Source organism: Leptonychotes weddellii, chromosome 8, assembly GCF_054177405.1.
Source record: "Leptonychotes weddellii isolate Sample4059 chromosome 8, ASM5417740v2, whole genome shotgun sequence".
Taxonomy (NCBI): Eukaryota; Metazoa; Chordata; class Mammalia; order Carnivora; family Phocidae; genus Leptonychotes; species Leptonychotes weddellii.
Genome location: NC_138376.1, coordinates 88,923,957 through 88,942,308, shown reverse-complemented (window position 1 = coordinate 88,942,308; position 18,352 = coordinate 88,923,957). Strand labels below are relative to the sequence as shown.

General features: G+C 38.2%; 1 protein-coding gene across 1 annotated transcript in view; it reads left to right on the top strand.

Annotated features, from left to right (window-relative positions):
* The first annotated feature begins 3,636 nt into the window (after window positions 1-3,636).
* The window catches only part of TRAPPC3L (trafficking protein particle complex subunit 3L), a 41,760-nt gene continuing 27,044 nt past the window's right edge, over window positions 3,637-18,352 (top strand). The window contains exons 1-4 of the mRNA XM_081828847.1: window positions 3,637-3,718; window positions 5,533-5,727; window positions 8,990-9,087; window positions 11,425-11,524. Coding sequence (XP_081684973.1) covers window positions 5,686-5,727; window positions 8,990-9,087; window positions 11,425-11,524 — 240 coding nt within the window. The 5' untranslated portion in view covers window positions 3,637-3,718; window positions 5,533-5,685. The remainder of the gene's footprint in view (window positions 3,719-5,532; window positions 5,728-8,989; window positions 9,088-11,424; window positions 11,525-18,352) is intronic.

Genomic DNA, 18,352 nt, shown 5'->3' with positions numbered 1-18,352 from the left:
ATTGTCAGTTTCTTTAAAAGTTAACTATGTACCCATTATACAATACAGTCATTTACCTACTAGTTACTCGCTCAAGAGAAATGAAAGCATAAGTCCACATGAAAACTTGTACTTGAATATCCACAGTAGTTTTGTAATACCTGCAAACCGGAAACAACACAAATGTCCATCAAGAGGTGAGTAGATATACAACAAATTGTTGTATATCCATATGATGAATACTACTCGGCAAGATAAAAGGAATAAACTATTAATACATACTATAAGAAGAATGAATTCAAAAGAATATCCTGAATTAAAGAATTTAAGCAAAGGAGCACATGATGTATGACTCTATCTAAAATTCTAAAAGATGCAAATTAATTGATACTGACAGAAAATAAACCAGTGCTTGCCTAAGGAGTGGAGGAGGAGAAATAAGAAGAGAGTGATTACCAAGGGGCATGAGAAGACTTTCAAGGGTTGTATCATTTTGTACCCATAGGATTTTAATATATGGAGGTGACTGAGTGATGACATGGAGATGTCAAAGCCATTGAGAGGAGATTTCTTACTTTCATTTACCAAGAGAAGAGGGCATGCCAGACCACACGGGGAAGCACCAGGTTTGGTCAGGAGGCAGAAAGGAAGACAGGAGACCCTATGCCAGAGCTTTTATTGGGATTTTCATGGTAAAGGCAAGGTAAGGCAGGGGAAACAGCGTACGATTGGCTAGTTTAAATAATTCTGGTGGGCTTTGGGACATAAGCGTTGTCACTGCTGGTCTAGTACCTGGTCCTGGGTTGATCTAGAGCAGGGGAAACATTGGTTTGATGTATGAGAGCAGATAAGAAGGTGGTTCCAGGTATGGGCTCTGGATCACATGGGAGATACAAACTGCTTTGGCTATTATTGTGGTCCTGTAATTAATGGATGCCAACTAGACAAAGAATCTAAGATAACACAGTTAAAACAGGGGTAACGGAAATGTTAATTATATTGATTAATTTGATGGCTTCGGAGGTGTATACATAAGCCCAAACTCATCAAATTGTAAATCAATTCATATTTCATTAAAGCAGTAAAATTTTAAGTATGATTATTAAATAATTAAAATTTGGTGTATAGATGATTCAAAAGCAGGAAAGAAAAAGGGAATATTAACTGGAAAAGAGATTGTAAGCAAAGGGAAAATGATGGTAAAAAGAAAACACAAAATAATGGTAAAAATGAGACCAAACACACGAATAATCACACACACACAATTTTAAATACCTAACAATTACCGTGTGCTTACGACATGCCAGGCACTGTTCTAAGAACTATGATGAGGTACTAATATTATCCTCAACTTGTTTACAGATGAGAAAACTGAGGCGTGAAGAGATTGAGGAAATTGCACAGGGTCATGCAGAGATGATGGAAGAATCAGGGTTAGGAGCCGGTGGTCTGGTACACACATTTCACCACCATACCAAAGTGGGAGTAAACTTACCTCCAGGGTGATTAAAAAACAGAGTCATACTGCTTACAAGGGACACACCTAAAACTAGACCACACACAAAGCTTGAAAAATAAAGGTATTGGAATATATTTAACTGGGAATAATAATATTAAAATAAGGCAAAACTGAACTAAAGGCAAAAAGTGTCAAAAGGCTAATTTGGAACACTCCATTATAATAAAAGGAAAAATCCATTATGAAGATAAAACAATTGTCAACTTGTATGTCTGTGACTGCATAACTTTAAAATACATAAAGCAAAAGCTGATCAAGGTATAAGGAGACTTCTCATAATCAGAGATTTTAACCATATCTTTATCAGAAATGATTAAGTTAACATTAGGATCTAAAGGATGTGAACAACAAGCAAGCTTTATCTAAGGTGTATGTAGTATTCCATCACAGTATTTCCATTCCATTTCATTAGTAACGTCCAATAACAAAGAAACAGATGAATAAACCACAGAAATAGAATGCTATAGACTAGGGGTGAACCATATAGGGCTCATAGACTAAACTGGCCCACTGCCTGTTTTCTATGGCTTGTGAGCTAAGAATGGTTTTTACATCTTAACACAGTTGGGAAAAAAAAAATTGTTCAGTATTTTATAACGTGAAATTACATGAAACTCAAATCTCCATGTTTACAGATAAAATTTTATTGGCACATAGGCACACCTCTTCCTGAATTGTCTATGGCTGCTTTCCCACCACAATAGCAGAGTTGAGGGGTTGTGACAGAGTCCATATGTCCATAAAATTTAAAATATCTACTCTCTGGCCCTTTACAGAAGAAGTCTGCTGACCTCAGCTATAGAGGCTGTGAAAATAAACTAGCTAGAGCGACAGCTGTAGATACAGATAAATCTTAACCAATAACTGGGAAGGAAAAATGCAAGCTGTAGGATATGCACAGTATGACAAATTAGGTAAAGTTTTGAAACAAAATGATATTACATATTCTTTGTGGTTACCAACATATGTAGAATTTAAAAACATGAATAGGAATGATAAATACCAAGTTCTGTGTAGCGGTGACCCCTGAGGAGGGCAGAGTAGAATTCAGGAGGGTGCTGGCTATTTCAACTCTATCGGTACTGCGTCATTGCTTACAACAGAGCCTGAAGTATATCTAGCAGCTCGTTCAGTAGAGCTTGGTAGTAAGAACCACATCTTCCTTATGTTTGTAATTTCCAATTTTAAAAGTTCATTTCATGGAACATACGGGAAGTGAGGAAGCAGAGAAGGAAAATGTAGACCACTCTTTCAGGGAAGAATGCAGGAAAGGATAGAGCATTCATTGATGAGAAATCACTGTAGAGGCATCAATGTCTTGCTGTAAAGGAGTTTGTTGCTAACAAATTCTTAAGTTTTTATTGTTGTTCACAGTCAAAAGAACTAATGACTTCCTCAGGGATACCTGTGTGTAACTTGTCCGTGATTGTGAAGGATTACATCTATGACTGATCAATTTCCTTTGGGCCTTTGTAACCAAATGGTCTTTATGCTAAAGAGAGCTTGCTGTCAGCTGTCTATCCAACATATAAAATGTCTATCCATCAGTGGAGACCCGGCAGCTCATTCACTGAGGACGTGCTGACACACCGACAGGGAGATCAGATCTGACAGCTAGAGCAGTCCTGGGGGGAGGGGGCCTGCTGAGCATATCATCACTCATTTTACATAGAGAAGTTTGGTTAAAATAAACACGAAAAGCAGCCTTAAATAGAAAAAGAAGTTGCAAAAAGATAACAAGCTCCCAATGCAGATGTGACGGCCGTGCCTGATAGTTTGTGGGGGATCTCAGATGATGATAACACGCTGACGGATCGGTGCTGCCCTCTGTTAGCACCTCCCCGGTCTCTACCCAGCTGCCCAGGTACCTCCCAGGGGACCACTCTCAGGGAGTGACCCAGTTCATCATCTCCTTGCACTGGTTGCTTTGCAGTCCACTATGATGACACTGAGGATCGCATCATTCTCCCAACGCCGGCTCCGAATTCTGGCCTAGGCTTCCAAAAGAACTCTTAATAAAAGAGCAAAAACTTTTCCTCTGCATTATTTTGCAATGATTCCTCTTTCTAGTTTGCTGCCAGAACAGATATTCTCTATCAGCTCCCTGTTTGAAACATACCCTCCCTCTGCACTTTCTTCTCTTTAGGTGAAGAAAGTAGAGAAAAGACAGATCCTGGGGCACAGCAGGCTTCCTGGGATCCCAAGAGCTGCTGAAGGCTGGTGGGTTTCACAGTCTGAACATCAGCAAACCAGTGTCCAGCGCCCTGGCCGCAGCTGTGTTTGTGCTGGCTGTGCTCTCGAGAGGGAATGCCAGACAGGGACTCCTTCCTTAAGCGCCGTGCTCCTGGACGAAGGGGCAGGAGAGAGGGGGAGGCTGTCAGCCCAGCAGAGGATCTGGCTCCTAGGGTACCTGAGATGTCCTGAATCCTCATGGTGGCCCTGATGTCTCCATAGCACAGCCATTGTGGTTTAGTGAAATTGATTTCAGTATCACCGCTCCCCACCCACCAAGCACACAGGCCTTTTCTCTGTTTTTCTCAGAACCCAGCATCGCCCCCACACTACGCTCAGCAATGGGCTCTCTACCATACCTTAGTAGCTATTGGGAGTCTACCTGTGAAATATTTTGCTCTAACATGGATTGTGTACAATAGAAAAAAAATGTTTGATTTGGGGTCAGCAACTTGAGCCAAAATCCCTCTTTGTTGCCAACTACCCAGCAACTTTGAACAAATTTCTCAACGTGACTTTTAGATTCTCATCCTAGAAAATGGTAATGATTACAGTACTATTTCACAGATGGTAGTCAAATTAAAATGAGATAAAGTGAAAACCGTGCTGTAAATTGTAAACTTTACATAAATATAAGGTGTTGTTACTCTACCAGTGAAAAGCACCCCCACACACACACCACCCCCCAGCCAAACTGACTTTTCCTGGGAATAGAGTCATGGAACACAGGCACTAATAGGAATACCCTAAATGTTGTAGAACCCCATTCGATATACTCACCTACGAGAAAAATCTACAGTAATTAGTGTTTCTATAGTGCATTATAACGTGTTTTATAGCACACATTACCTCTTTGATACTCACAATTATTCTGTGAGGTGGGTTTTATTATTGCCAGTTTGCAAATGTGGAAACTGAGCCATAGAACAATAAAATGGCTTGTCCAAAGTCACACAGCCAGTAAATGGTAGAACTGCAGCTCAACCTGAGACTTCCAAATTCTCCTAGTCTGTCACTTTATAGCAAGAATTTTCTAGAACACACAGGGCTAATTGACTCATATGGTAAGAAGTAGGAAGTGACTTTCTTAAATTGAGTCTTAGGCTTCTATTTCTGGAAGTGTTTTGGTCCTCCATGCCCTGCATGGAGTTGTCAAGATGGGGGAGTTTCTCGTGTTAACTTTAAATGTCTATACTCCTACATAAATAGAGGTTTCAATAGCTAACATCTCAGGGACTATCAAAAGAAAGCTAAGGGCTTGCTTTCTCTGCCAGAATCATTATACATTACTAAACTGTAGAACACCCATTTTGAGCAACAGTTTTAAGGAAAAAATGCCAACACCCCAAATCCATCATTCCTTAAAACTGCTGCTTATGAAAACAAAAGTATCAGATATATTTGAATTCTGTAATCATGCAAGATGGGGGTCTGTGATACCCATTAGAGTTGTTCATTAGGTTTGAACCCAAGATGTAGTACCTATAGATTGCTGATCCTGTCTCAAATTCACACAACAATCAATACAAAGACTGAATAATGCTAACATTTAGATCTATCTTGGATTGTGAAGGTTTCTGTTTGTGATTTTTAGAACAATGCCTTGGCATGAGAGCAAAACACCACTCTTATACTCCCTTGGGCTAAAGAATTTTCAGTAGCTGGTGCCTCTGATCAGACTTACCACTATCAGCTTTCATGCCTCTAGGTTACAACTTGTACTCACAAGTGAAGCAGTATTTGATCGGTGGCAAGGTACGTGCTCATAAGCCCGTCCTGCTCATGATTGTTTTCCTCTTCAGCTCAGCAAAGAACAGCAGGAGAGTGCAGAAGTGGCACTCTTGTCTCCAAGGAAGAAGGAACGTGCAAAAACAGGACAACAGGGATGGATACACCTCTAAAGTAAAAGCCGACGAAAAGAAATCAAAGATCGCATTCTTCATCTCTCAAGCACCATGTCTCGCCCTGCACACAGAAGACCAGAATACCATAAAATCGTAAGATCTTTTTATAAACACATTCTCAAAGAGGCCTTTCTTCTACTTCAAAGAAAATGTTTTCTTGAGTGATTTCTGATTTATTTCAAAAGGTGACACTACCCATAGACTTTTTTTCAGTGGAGCAAGGAAGTGTTTAGTGGAGTGGATCATAAATCACACCTCTGGGAATAGTACAATGCTCTCTAACACACTGTAACAGAATAATTGAGTCTTTATACAGATTTTAGGGTTTTCTTTTGTGACTAATTAGATCTATAACGTGTCAAATTTATCTCTTGTGCCTGACAGAAAATACAGAAAGATAAAGCAATTCTCTGTATTTCATACTTCGTGAACTAGGAAATGAAATGTATATAAAATATATAAAAAATAGTGATTATGTGTTAAATTAATGGGAACAGATCAGCAAAAAACTCAGCATTAAAAGATTGCCTTTAGAAATGTATTTCCTTGTCTTAAATGTAAGTATCTATTATTATAATTTGGTATGTGCTATTATCCTTTCTATATATTCCAAGCTCAGAGTTATTTTTCAAAACTTAATTACTTGTATATTAGCTTTGGATAAACTTCTTCTTTAATCCTCTCAGAAGTTACAGATGTGAAAATTTATCGTTATGTTTAAAGCTCTTTTAATTATTTCAGGAAACTGAGGAGCACTGAAGAAAATTAAGTAATTTCAGTTATGGGAACTTGGAATTGTATGATTAACTGTCACACCCCAGTTGGGAATGCCTCCAGATGGCCCCTCTGGCATTCTGGGATCTTGATTTATTTTATGTGGGGTTCTGAAATACTAAAAGATATTGCAGAGTGCACCTAAATCACTTCATTTACGTGTCAGTTAAAACACACTTTTATCCTAATGTATCCAAAGTCTCAAATAACTAATGGTGTTCTGTTTTTCATATGTGAAAATGACTGTTTTTATTGTTTTATAAACTGTGAAGATAAATTTTATGTTGACATTTTCTGTGACCGGGTGTATGGATTTGAGACCTACTGGACATGTAGCTCAAGGTACAGCCTTTTACGAGGACACAGAATGGAAAAACTGGCCCTCATGGGTATTGAACTTGACACTTAGCTACAAGTAAACTGTAGATAGTATTCACCCATCAGAATAAGAGAGAAAGAGGAAGAAGAAAATGCCATGATTTCAGTTTGGTCGTATTATAAATGGGCATAATGCTGATGCTCCGGCATGTAAGTAGGGTATAATTTCATTTCCTTTTATCTCTTTTTCAAATTCTGCTTTTGTTGCTAGTGGCAATAACTACATTATTCTTTCTGTCCCTCTCCTTCAACCGTTGCTTATTTTTATGCTGTGCTCTTACCGCATAGCAGTAATTTATCTTCTGTGGTGGCTCCGTATATGTTGAGAAGATATTTCATGTATAATTTACAGACATTTCTTATAGTGTATGATTAGGTTTTTTGAGTTAAATAAGAACAGAATTAAAATTGAATATATCGTGACCCTTTAGTGATTTAACAATATTTTTGTTAAAATCACTTGCTTTATATTTGTTTTCTAGTAGAAATAGTAACATACTTATTATTTTCTATACCTGACTCATAGAGATTAGTCCTTAACGTAATGTCAATTAGTGTATCTAATGTATGTTCTACACCCACTTATGACATTTTGATTTATATTTCTAACATAAATTATGTCCACATATGGACATAATTTTGTAACTATAATTATTTAGATTCTATCCATTTGAAACTTATTTAGTTATAACAAATATTCTATCTGCTTAAAGAAACATATTTGTCATAGTATAAACCCATGTATAGGGAGGTGGACTCTGGTGGTAGTGGGTAAATTTAGGAAGTATTTTGATCAAAATTATATAACATTTACAGAAGTTACTTTGTTGAATAATTTTATTGATTTGTTTAACCATTTCTGCCTGTGCCTTAAAAAAAAAAAGAATACATCTTATCAGGTCATATGTTACCCTCCATGTTAGGCTACCCAAGATACCTGGGTCTAGAGGTAAAAACACCTCTTCTAACCTGGAATCCACATTTAGCTTTTCATGTAAATACAAGATTATGCAAGAAGTAACATTATTTTCCACAGTGCTTCCCCTTCGTGCCTCCCTGTCCCACCCACCTCTACTTCAAATAGGCCTTCTTTTGTGCACCTCAAAGGTAATTGCTATGTCAGAGTGGAGCTTGCAGTCTCAGGCTCCACCCTGGCTCTGCCAATTGATGGCTCGTTGGCCAAGTCACTCACTCCTCCTAGGCCTTATTCCCTCCTCTGTAGGACTAAGAGCACTGGAATAAGTTATCCCTAGTATCTCCATCCCTTTCTTACATAGTATTCAATAGCAGAAGCAAAACAGAGAGACTTTGTCAAATGGATTGATTGAGATTTGTGTGTTCTGTTTCCCATACTTTCAACCTCTCTATGCTAAACCAAACCTAAACTATTCTTAGTTGTAGTTTTCATATTCAGTTCACTCTGAAAATAGGCCATATTTTGGAGATCTATAAGGAAAGTACAAATTCTCCTTTTTTCACTAAGTATAAATAAAACAACATCTCACAAATTTGCTGCTACAGTTGGGTTCATCCTGATGGTCTCCTTGGCAGATCTGGAACCCATTAGGGATTGTGCAAACTCATGAGAAGTCTCAACCAATTATTCCTTCCAGCTGAAAACATGGTCGGCCGATACCAAAGGCTATTCTAGAACAACGGAAATTTATATTAGCAATTATTTTTTTAAAAACCTTGCCCCATGATAATACCTTGCAAGCTATATACTATTAGCAAATGCATAGAAAGATTTCTCCTGTTAAGAAATTTATTCCATTTCAGGGGCGCCTGGGTGGCTCAGTTGGTTAAGCGACTGCCTTCGGCTCAGGTCATGATGCTGGAGTCCCGGAATCGAGTCCCGCATCGGGCTCCCTGCTCGGCAGGGAGTCTGCTTCTCCCTCTGACCTTCCTCCTTCGCATGCTCTCTGTCTCTCATTCTCTCTCTCGCAAATAAATAAAAAATTAAAAAAAAAAAAGAAATTTATTCCATTTCACAGCTCTTTTCTTATCAGCGATGGATCCAAATATAGGTACAGCTTGTTCTCAGAAGTCAAAATTGTTGCAATAATTAGTAGGAGGGTGGGAAAAAATGAGCAGATGATCTCAAAGGCTGCTTGCAATTGGAACATTTTGTTAAAAAAAAAAATAGAGTAGCACATTGTCCATAGCTTTGCCTATAAAGTAAAACCAACCCTTTTTTCTCTAGAACAAAGATCTCTTTGTCCTCACCTATGGAGCTCTGGTTGCCCAACTGTGTAAAGATTATGAAAAAGATGAAGATGTGAACAAATATTTAGATAAAATGTAAGTAGAAGTCTTTTATTCTCATGGAATGTATATTGTTAATATCCTCTGAATTATGTCCACTTCTAATGACTTTGCCCTACTTCACGGGCTCTTCTATGATTTCAGTGAATCACGTTTTAAAGCTGAACATCATTTCTGACAATGGCCATTTGGGTTGTGTAAAGCATAAAGTAAGAGGAAGGAAACTTTTTTCTATGAAAATCAAGCATGGAACATATTCTTTTTAGTTCAAAATCATTTCTTTGCTAGTCACTTGTAAGCAAGAGTATGGTAAAACATTGTTTTTTTTAACAATGTTATGGATCATCAAATTTGATTCTTTTCAGCAGTCTTTTGTTCTAAGATAACTCCTTCTAATATAAACATATGCTTATGTAAGTATAGACCATCTTTGGAGGGATATGCCAAAAATTGCTAATGGCAGTTGCCTGAGAGAACTTGGAGACAAGGGATTACCCATAGAAGAGAGATTTACTTTTTTCTATGTAGTGTTTTTATTGTTTGAATGCTTTTACCATTGCTATGCTTTACTTAAAAATATATTAAAGGGAGAAACCCACCCTTTCCTTTTTTTTTATTATATTATGTTCATCACCATACATTACATCATTAGTTTTTGATGTACTGTTCAATGATTCATTATTCGCGTATAACACCCAGTGCTCCATGCAGAACGTGCCCTCTTTAATACCCATCACCAGGCTAACTCATCCTCCCACCACCCTCCCCTCTAGAACCCTCAGTTTGTTTCTCAGAGTCCATAGTCTCTCATGGTTCATCTCCCCCTCCGATTTCCCCCCTTCATTCTTCCCCTCCTGCTATCTTCTTTTTTTTTTTTTTAAACATATAATGTATTATTTGTTTCAGAGGTACAGATCTGTGATTCAACAGTCTTGCACAATTCACAGTGCCCACCCTTTCCTTTTAAAACATAGTTCATTCTCCTTGTCTTTATTAATGGAGAGTCCCTCTGCACAAATTCAACCTTTAATTTTCTCAGAATAATTATATGATCATCAGATTATTGCTCAATAATAAAATATCTGTCAACATTTTTTGAGCCTCTTAATTATGGATCCTGAAAAGGACTCTCTAACTGGGCAATGACTAGAAAGCTTGTACTAATTAGAAGATTTAGTTAGAAAGGTTGAAAGGGAAATTTAGCCTAGTTGAGCATTGTAGGGCTTTTAAAAACGGTTCATTGTGTTTTTAGTTGGAAAACAGAAAAAAGACAACATAAAGGAAAGCTTGAAAGGTTTTTTGTGAACCCTAGTTTCCTCCCTTTCTAAGCTTATTCTTTTCCTACTAGAAAGTTCCTTTTCATTGTCCTCTGTTTATTTTGGTTCATATAACTTTTTTTTTTCATTTCCTCTTCATTAGTCAGGAGTACTTCCTAAGATAAAATGTCTGTAATAGTGAGAGCTGCTTAACCTATTTTACCTTAGGTCATACTTAAACATGTGATACAGCATTTCCAGAATATACATCATTTTATGTAGTTTATGTTAAATTTTTTCTTTTTATTTCCACCACTAAGGTCATATTTGCTAAACTAGATTGAAAGTTCTTAGGTCTGTCTTGTCGAAAGCGTCTGCTCAAGCATCTCAGCCACATACTCGGCTGTATTATGACATCTCAGTAAGATGCCTTCAACACTGTACTTCAGGTACTACTCAGTCCGTTTGTGGTAGGGTGAAGCTAACGGATAATACAAATACTTTCTCCCAAGTCCCATAGATTCAGTTCCCCTAGAATGAAAAATGAATTTTCTGAATGTCGCTTTTTTTTCTTTTCGCTAAACTTCAGAGTTTTAACTGCAGAAACCTACACTGACAACAAAAATTGATTTTTCTTTTCCCTTCTTCCTCTCCTTCTGGAGCCCATCCTGGCCATGTCTGTACTTTTACCATGGTAACTATGCTAAGAGAAGAATGAGCATCGAAGTACCACACCTATAGTAGACAAGCTAGCTAGATCCTCATTCTGTTTCCATCAACAGCTACTGATGACAAAGTTAGTTGCCAATAAGATACATTAGGCTATGAACACCAACCTCCCTTAGCTTTAATATACACTGTCAAATTTGGGCCAGCCTTACCTCCTCAGGCTTTTCTGCTCATAGGAAACTAGTTAATATTTTCCCGGATAAATGCTCTCTGTTTCTGTATCTGTAAGACAAATAAAGAGCCTACTGCCAAATAGCCATTAGACTCGTCAAATTTGCTTTACTTTGTTATCCATGCAAAGTGCTAAACAGAGGACTCCATTCTTAAACACTGCTAGAATTCACTACTCAAATATTATTTTCAGACCATACTCTTTCCTTCATCACAGGGGATATGGCATTGGAACACGGCTGGTGGAAGACTTTTTGGCTCGATCTTGTGTAAGAAGATGCCATAGTTATTCAGAAATTACAGACATAATTGCCCAGGTAACTGTGTTTTTAGCTCTTTCAAGATGTTTTGAAAATCTTTGATTTGTCCTCAGTTCTGTGGCTTTCTGCTCTGATTGGGTAGGTTTTAGCTGTATTCATTATTAGGTGCTAAGAGATTCTGATTGAAAAGCATTTTATTTCAGCACAGGATTAAAGCTACTGTGAACCGAGGTAAGTGCTTTTAGGCACTTAAGCATCTATAGATTTTTCTGACCACACAGTGTGTGTGGAGTGTGTGCCCCACACGGGAAAATGTTTTGAGGTGGTAAACAGAAAGGGAGTGTAGTAAGGGCAACCTCATAACATGATGTCCCAAACCGGTTTCTTTGTATAATCACTTTAGCACACGGAGGAAGTGGTCTTTGGCTGTCTCAGAGAATATTGTTGTGGCCATTTGATTCCCAGAGCAATGTTTCCCCAAGAGAAAAATAAAGCTTCCTGTAAAAGCATGTGCTCTAAGAACTTTCACAGCTCTGATATACCAGAGACAACTTGGAATCTCCTGAGACCAGCTCAGATAACTCAGGTAGAAGATGAGATCGGGAAATGCCTCCTTAGCCAGAATCCCTTTAATCTGCTGGTCTACAGTTATTAACCCAGTGTCGTTCATTTGGGGGAGACCCGGCAAGTATGCATGGGTATCAGATATTTATAAGGTTCAGGTATACTGCCTCCAGATTCTCACAACAGACCTATTAAGTTGGTCTCATTCTTCTTTTCTCTCCTAATCCTTAATATTATTATTTCCAAACTGACTCTTCACATGAGTGGCAATAATCGTTCTACATAGTGCTTTGTGACTCCAAATGCAGTTTTACATATTCTTTGTCTTTAAATAATTTTTTTTTTAAAGATTTTATTTATTTGAGAGAGAAAGAGAATGAGAGACAGAGAGCATGAGAGGGAGGAGGGTCAGAGGGAGAAGCAGACTCCCCGCCGAGCAGGGAGCCCGATGCGGGACTCGATCCCGGGACTCCAGGATCATGACCTGAGCCGAAGGCAGTCGCCCAACCAACTGAGCCACCCAGGCGCCCCTACATATTCTTTGTCTTTTACCCTTACAGTATCCCTGTGAAGTAAGCAGAGTAGGAGTTGTTCCCATTTTCCAGATAAGAAAACTGAGTCCCAGAAAGAATATGATAAAAATTGAGTACTAGTATATATCAAAAAAGTATGCATTCAAAAACACAACCCAAATGAAAGATTTTCCCAATTCTTGTTACCATTACTCTCATTATTTCATTTCATTTCTCATTATTTCATTATTTCATGAATAATGTGGTTGAAATTGAAATCCAGGTCTTCTAGTCTCAGTGTAGTGAGTTTACCACACAACTAAACAGGTTAAAAAATTCTCTTTCCCTATTTGCAGAATATAGCTAAAATAATGAAGCAGTAGTTTGAAAAATAAAATAATTTTTCACTAAGCCAAGTTTATGTGCAATGCTAGAAAAATACTAGGTGTTTTAATGGGAAATATTTGAAATATAGAAATGTAGATGGTTGTGTTCTGTTTCTGTAAAAATGCCATTGGGGTTTTGATGAAGATTGATTGCATTGAGTTAGTAGATCACTTTGGGTAACATGGACATTTTAACAATATTTAATCTTCCAATCTATGAACATCGGATGTCATTCCATTTGTTTGTGTTTTGTTTAATTTCTTTCATCAATGTTTTGTAGTTTTCAGATACAAGTCTTTCACCTTCTTGTTTAAGTTTATTCCTCTGTATTTTTATCCTTTTTCACTCCTATTGTGAATAGGATTGTTTTCTTAATTTCCTTTCTGGATAGTGTGTTGTTAGTAAATAGAAACACCACTGATTTTGTATCCTGCAACTTTCCTGAAATCTTAGTTCTTACAGGTTTTTTAGTTCTTAGTTCTAACAGGTTTTTTTGTGTGGAGTATTTAGGGGTTTCCCACATATAAGATTGTATCATCTGTAAAAGAGAAATAATTTTACTTTTTTTCTTTCCAATTTATATGCCTTTTATTTCTTTTTCTTGACTAACTACTCTAGCTAAGACTTCTAGTACCATGTTGAGTAGAAACAGTGAGAGGAAGCATCCTTCTTGTTCTTGATCTTAGAGAAAAAGTTTTCCATTTTTTACCACTGAGCATGGCAATGGGGAAAGGATTGTCTTTTCAATAAATGGTGCTGGGAAAACTGGTTGTCCACATACAAAAGGAATAGAATTAGACCTTTACACCATACACAAAAATGAACTCAAATGGATTAAAATGTAAACATAAGACCCAAAACTGTAAAATTCCCAGAACAGGGGCACCTGGGTGGCTCAGTTAGTTAAGCATCCGACTCTTGGTTTCAGCTCAGGTCATAATGTTGGGGACACATACACACGTTTTGGTGAAGATGTGGAGAGACTAGAACCCTTGCACACTGTTGGTAGGAATTCAAAATGGTACATCCACTATGGAAAACGGTTTGAAAGTTCATCAAAAAACTAAAAATAGAATTACCATAGGATCTACCAATCCCACTTCTGGGTATTTATCCAAAAAAATTGAAATCAGGATCTTGAAGAGATATTAACACACTATATTCATTGTAGCACTATGCACAATAGCCAAGATGTGGAAACAACCTAAAAGGCAACTGAAAGATGAATAAAGAAAATGTAGTATATACATACAATGACATACTTTAAAAAAAGGGGGACATTCTGTAATGTGAAACAACATGGTTGAACCCAGACACAGAAAGATAAATGCTGCATGATTCCACCTAGATGAGGTATCTAAAATAATTAAATTCATAGAATCAAAGAGGGGACGGATGGCTTCGGGTGGAGGAAATGGGCAGTTATTAACCAATGAGCATAAAGTTCCAGTCAAACAAGGTGAATGAGCTTTAGAGGTCTGTGGTATAACATAGTACCAGTCGTCACCAATAACATATTATACACCTGTAAATGTGTTTAAAGGGTAGATCTCATGTTAAGTGTTCTGATTCCAATTTTTAAAAAATTTTAAAAGAAACAGGTCTGTTTGATGTGAAACTGAGAACATTCGCTTTCCAAATATCTCTCCTCTAAACTTTTTACATCTTTTTTTATTTCTCTCATGTCATGGAAATTCTGATCTGCTCCTCCTGTCCTCAACAAACTGGGAAAAAATCCACTTCTACTCCTTTGCAAGATTCCTTCTTGCAATGAAGAGAATATTTTGTCACTCTTACCCTTCTCTTGTGCAGAGGGGTTGTCTCTTGGTCTTTGCACTTCCCTTCAAAGTCCAGATTTCCTCCCTCTTAATCATTTTCCCTTCTCGAGCAAAATGTTCTTTTACATGTGGGAATGATGTCACCCAACTCAGAAGCATTTTAACACAGGGGAAGGGGCAGACCTTAGTTACATATTCACCCACTGATGTTTTGCTTATAATTGGCAGTTTTCATTAGAAGGTCCGGCCTTCAGCAGCATTATCTCATTCATCCTTGTAAACTCTCCTGAGAGGAGGCAGGTGTCAATGTTAGAGTCAATCTTAGGGGGGCATGGAGCAAGGTCAGAGGAAATTCACCGTTCTCACATGCTGCCCATGGAACATAGTAGGGTCAAGAATAGAACCCAAACCTTGTGACTTTTGTTTGGCTGCCGCCTCAGACGTGCCCTCATACAGAACACAGCCATCATCCTTGTGTAGCTGCACTTCGAACAGCTTTGGACCTCAGATTGCGCCATCTAGTGGTAAAGAGAAATCCCATGACAGAGACCAAATCTGCTCAAAAAAAGTCTGTAATCAGGCCTTATATTTCATATAAAAAAGAGATGACAGGCTAATTCTAAAGTCATATTCCTGCAACATTAAAATATATCCATTTTTAAAATATAATTTTATCATATACAAGTCTACTTTTGTGTTGATTGCCTCAAAGTACTTCAAATTTTAAATAAGATGTATAATTTATAAAGATTGTCAGCAGCATTATAACATGATGTTAAAAAGCTATTAGGAATACAGCGCCTTTCTTTAGGAAAGCTCAAAGTAATTGCCACCTATTAATTTTTTCCCTTTCAAGAGTCTTGTGAAGTAAAAACGATAGCCATCATTAGCCTCATTTTACTGATGACATAATTGAGTCTTAGGATGATGTCACCACAGTTACATAGTCAAAAAAGCCAGCTGAGAATTTAATTTTTCTGATCGTGTTCCACTGTTTTTCCCAAAAGTAATTGTTTCTTTAAAATGTACCTGTGGGGGGACGCCTGGGTGGCTCAGATGGTTAAGCATCTGCCTTCGGCTCAGGTCATGATCCCAGAGTCCTGGGATCGAGCCCCACATCGGGCTCTGTGCTCAGCAGGGAGCCTGCTTCTCTCTCTCCCTCTGCCTGGCTGTCTGCCTACTTGTGATCTCTCTCCCTGTCAAATAAATAAAATAAAATAAATTAAAAAAAAAAATGTACCTGTGGGGGCGCCTGGGTGGCTCAGTCGGTTAAGCGACTGCTTTCTGCTCAGGTTGTGATCCTGGGGTTCTGGGGTCGAGCCCCACATCAAGTTCCCTGTTCATCAGGGAGCCTGCTTCTCCCTCTGCTGTTCCCCCTACTTGTGTGCTCTCTCTCTGTCAAATAAATAAATAAGATCTTAAAAAGGAGATATTAAAATTTATCTTTGAGGATTTTCTCCTGTTATGACTACTGTTCTGAGAAAACTGAAAATGTGGAATTTGCAGTGGAGTCAACATAGCTGCTTTTAGTTGTAGTAATGAAACACTGGAGAGTTTAACTATAATCTAACAGGCATAGATCCTTCAGTTTATTATAAAAGCAAGTTGAAAATACCTCACTCTGGTCTCAGGTCTAAAACCCACTTCCTTAGTTGCACAAAAATATATTTATGGTTTCCAAACACATCCATGACAAACGTTTTATTATTAAGAGAAGCTAATTAGAGATAAACTTAATTCTTTAAAGTCAAGATGATCATAAAGGGTAGGCTTGACAAGAGATATTATAACATCGCCTTTTAAAAGCAATTTAAACACAAGAAGTTCTGATCCTAATCCGTTGCAAAGTGATAATCTAACCAAATCCAGTGTAGTCGAGATTAAGGCAAGAGTCCACATCCTACTCAGCCACATTCCCAGTGCGTGACCCTGAGCAAGTCATGCAGCCTGTCGGAACCTCAGCTTCCCTATCTGTCAGGGGGGACCTCCTTCAGCTGCAGTTTTTCTGATTTTCAGGCTTTGCTTTCCCTAGGCAAAATCTGGACATGGAACTATAATCATAAAGAGCTGAGTGTGATGGGTGTAGTTTCCAAAGCCTCCCTCAGAGCATCCATACCGTCTAGTTATTGGTGCTGTTTACAGCTGCTTGGCTTAGCACAAATTCTGTCATCAAAGCTGGGAAAGGTTTTTACTATCAGGTCAATGTCATCATGATGTCATTCTGAGGGTTAGAAGGAATGTGTAATTTTTCAGTATAAACATCACATCAGGGGTGTTGCCACAGTAAGATGAAATTTTTAGAGAAAAATATATGATATATAAAAAATATAAAAAGACTTGTGAAACTCGAAATTCCGATCTTTAGGTTAAAAAAATTGGACCCCAATATATTATCCCTGGAAATTCTGAAAAGCAAAAATTCGATCTTTTCCTTTTAATAGTATAAACTGAAATTTTATCTCAATTATATAATGAGAGCAATGATTTTTTTTTTTTTGGTGAGTGATATAAAATCAATGAAATAATTGAAAGGTATTCATAGGAGGCAATGTAAGTAAGGATGCCTAAAGCAGGGAGGAAATCTAAATGGTGAATGTCAGAAGCATAAACTCGAGGGCAGAAGATTTAGGAATATAATCCAGAGAGGAACTTGAATGGCAGAGGGGTTATTTTTTAACTGGATGACCATTTTTATTTCAGTAAATTGGTCCACTTAAGATTAGAGTTGAGGCTACACGGAAGGATTCCAGCAAATCATACTGGTCTTATTTCTTTTATCTTGCTTCTGATCTGAATGCACAAAACTACCATGGCTGGATTGATACAAGTACTTCACATATTTTGAAGCCTAAAACTCCTGAGTCATTTCAGAATGGTGGCAGCTGCACAGCCATAGAATTACAATCTCCGATACAGATTTGTACTCAGAAGCACTGACTTCATGCTTCCACAAGGACATCCGAATCTGACTTTATTAGACATTTTCAGAGGGGTGTGCCATGGCTTGGAAGGTTGATCAGTGAGGACCCCATTAAGGGACAGAAACCACACAATCATTTCAATCAAGAAGGTTTAATAGAAAGCATTATTAACTATTTATATGGGACTAGCTACTAAGAAAGGGAGAAAAGTGCTAAGGAATATCCTAGTGCTGAGAGAAAATACCCAAAGAAGAACCACAGTTTGAAGAGGGACCCTCTTTCCACGGCTGGGGTTCAAACGTCTTTGGAGACATGTGATTGCAGCCCATGGATGCTGGAAAAGGTCTCTGGGTTGTCAGGCTGAGATAGGTGGGTACGGAATTATGCATCCAAACTGGTAAACAGCAACCCCCCACAGGGGTATAAGTGGGCTAAGGCTGGTAGTGAGGGAACCACGGGAAGGGAGCCAGAACTCGGAAGGGAGTGACGCTGGGTGCCCCATGCCCAGCCAGTCACCATTTCCAGCAGGAGTAAGCAAAGAAAAGGCACCCCAGGGCCAGGAAGAGAAGTCTGTCCTCCTGCTGTAACCACAGAACCTTCTACTGCCAAAGGAGAAATGTTTGCAAGATCTACATCCAGCCTCGCAAGCAAGGCAATGAAGAGTAGGTTTGGAGCTGAGAGGCCATCATCGGACAACCAGCACAGAAGGCCTGAGTCGGTGTG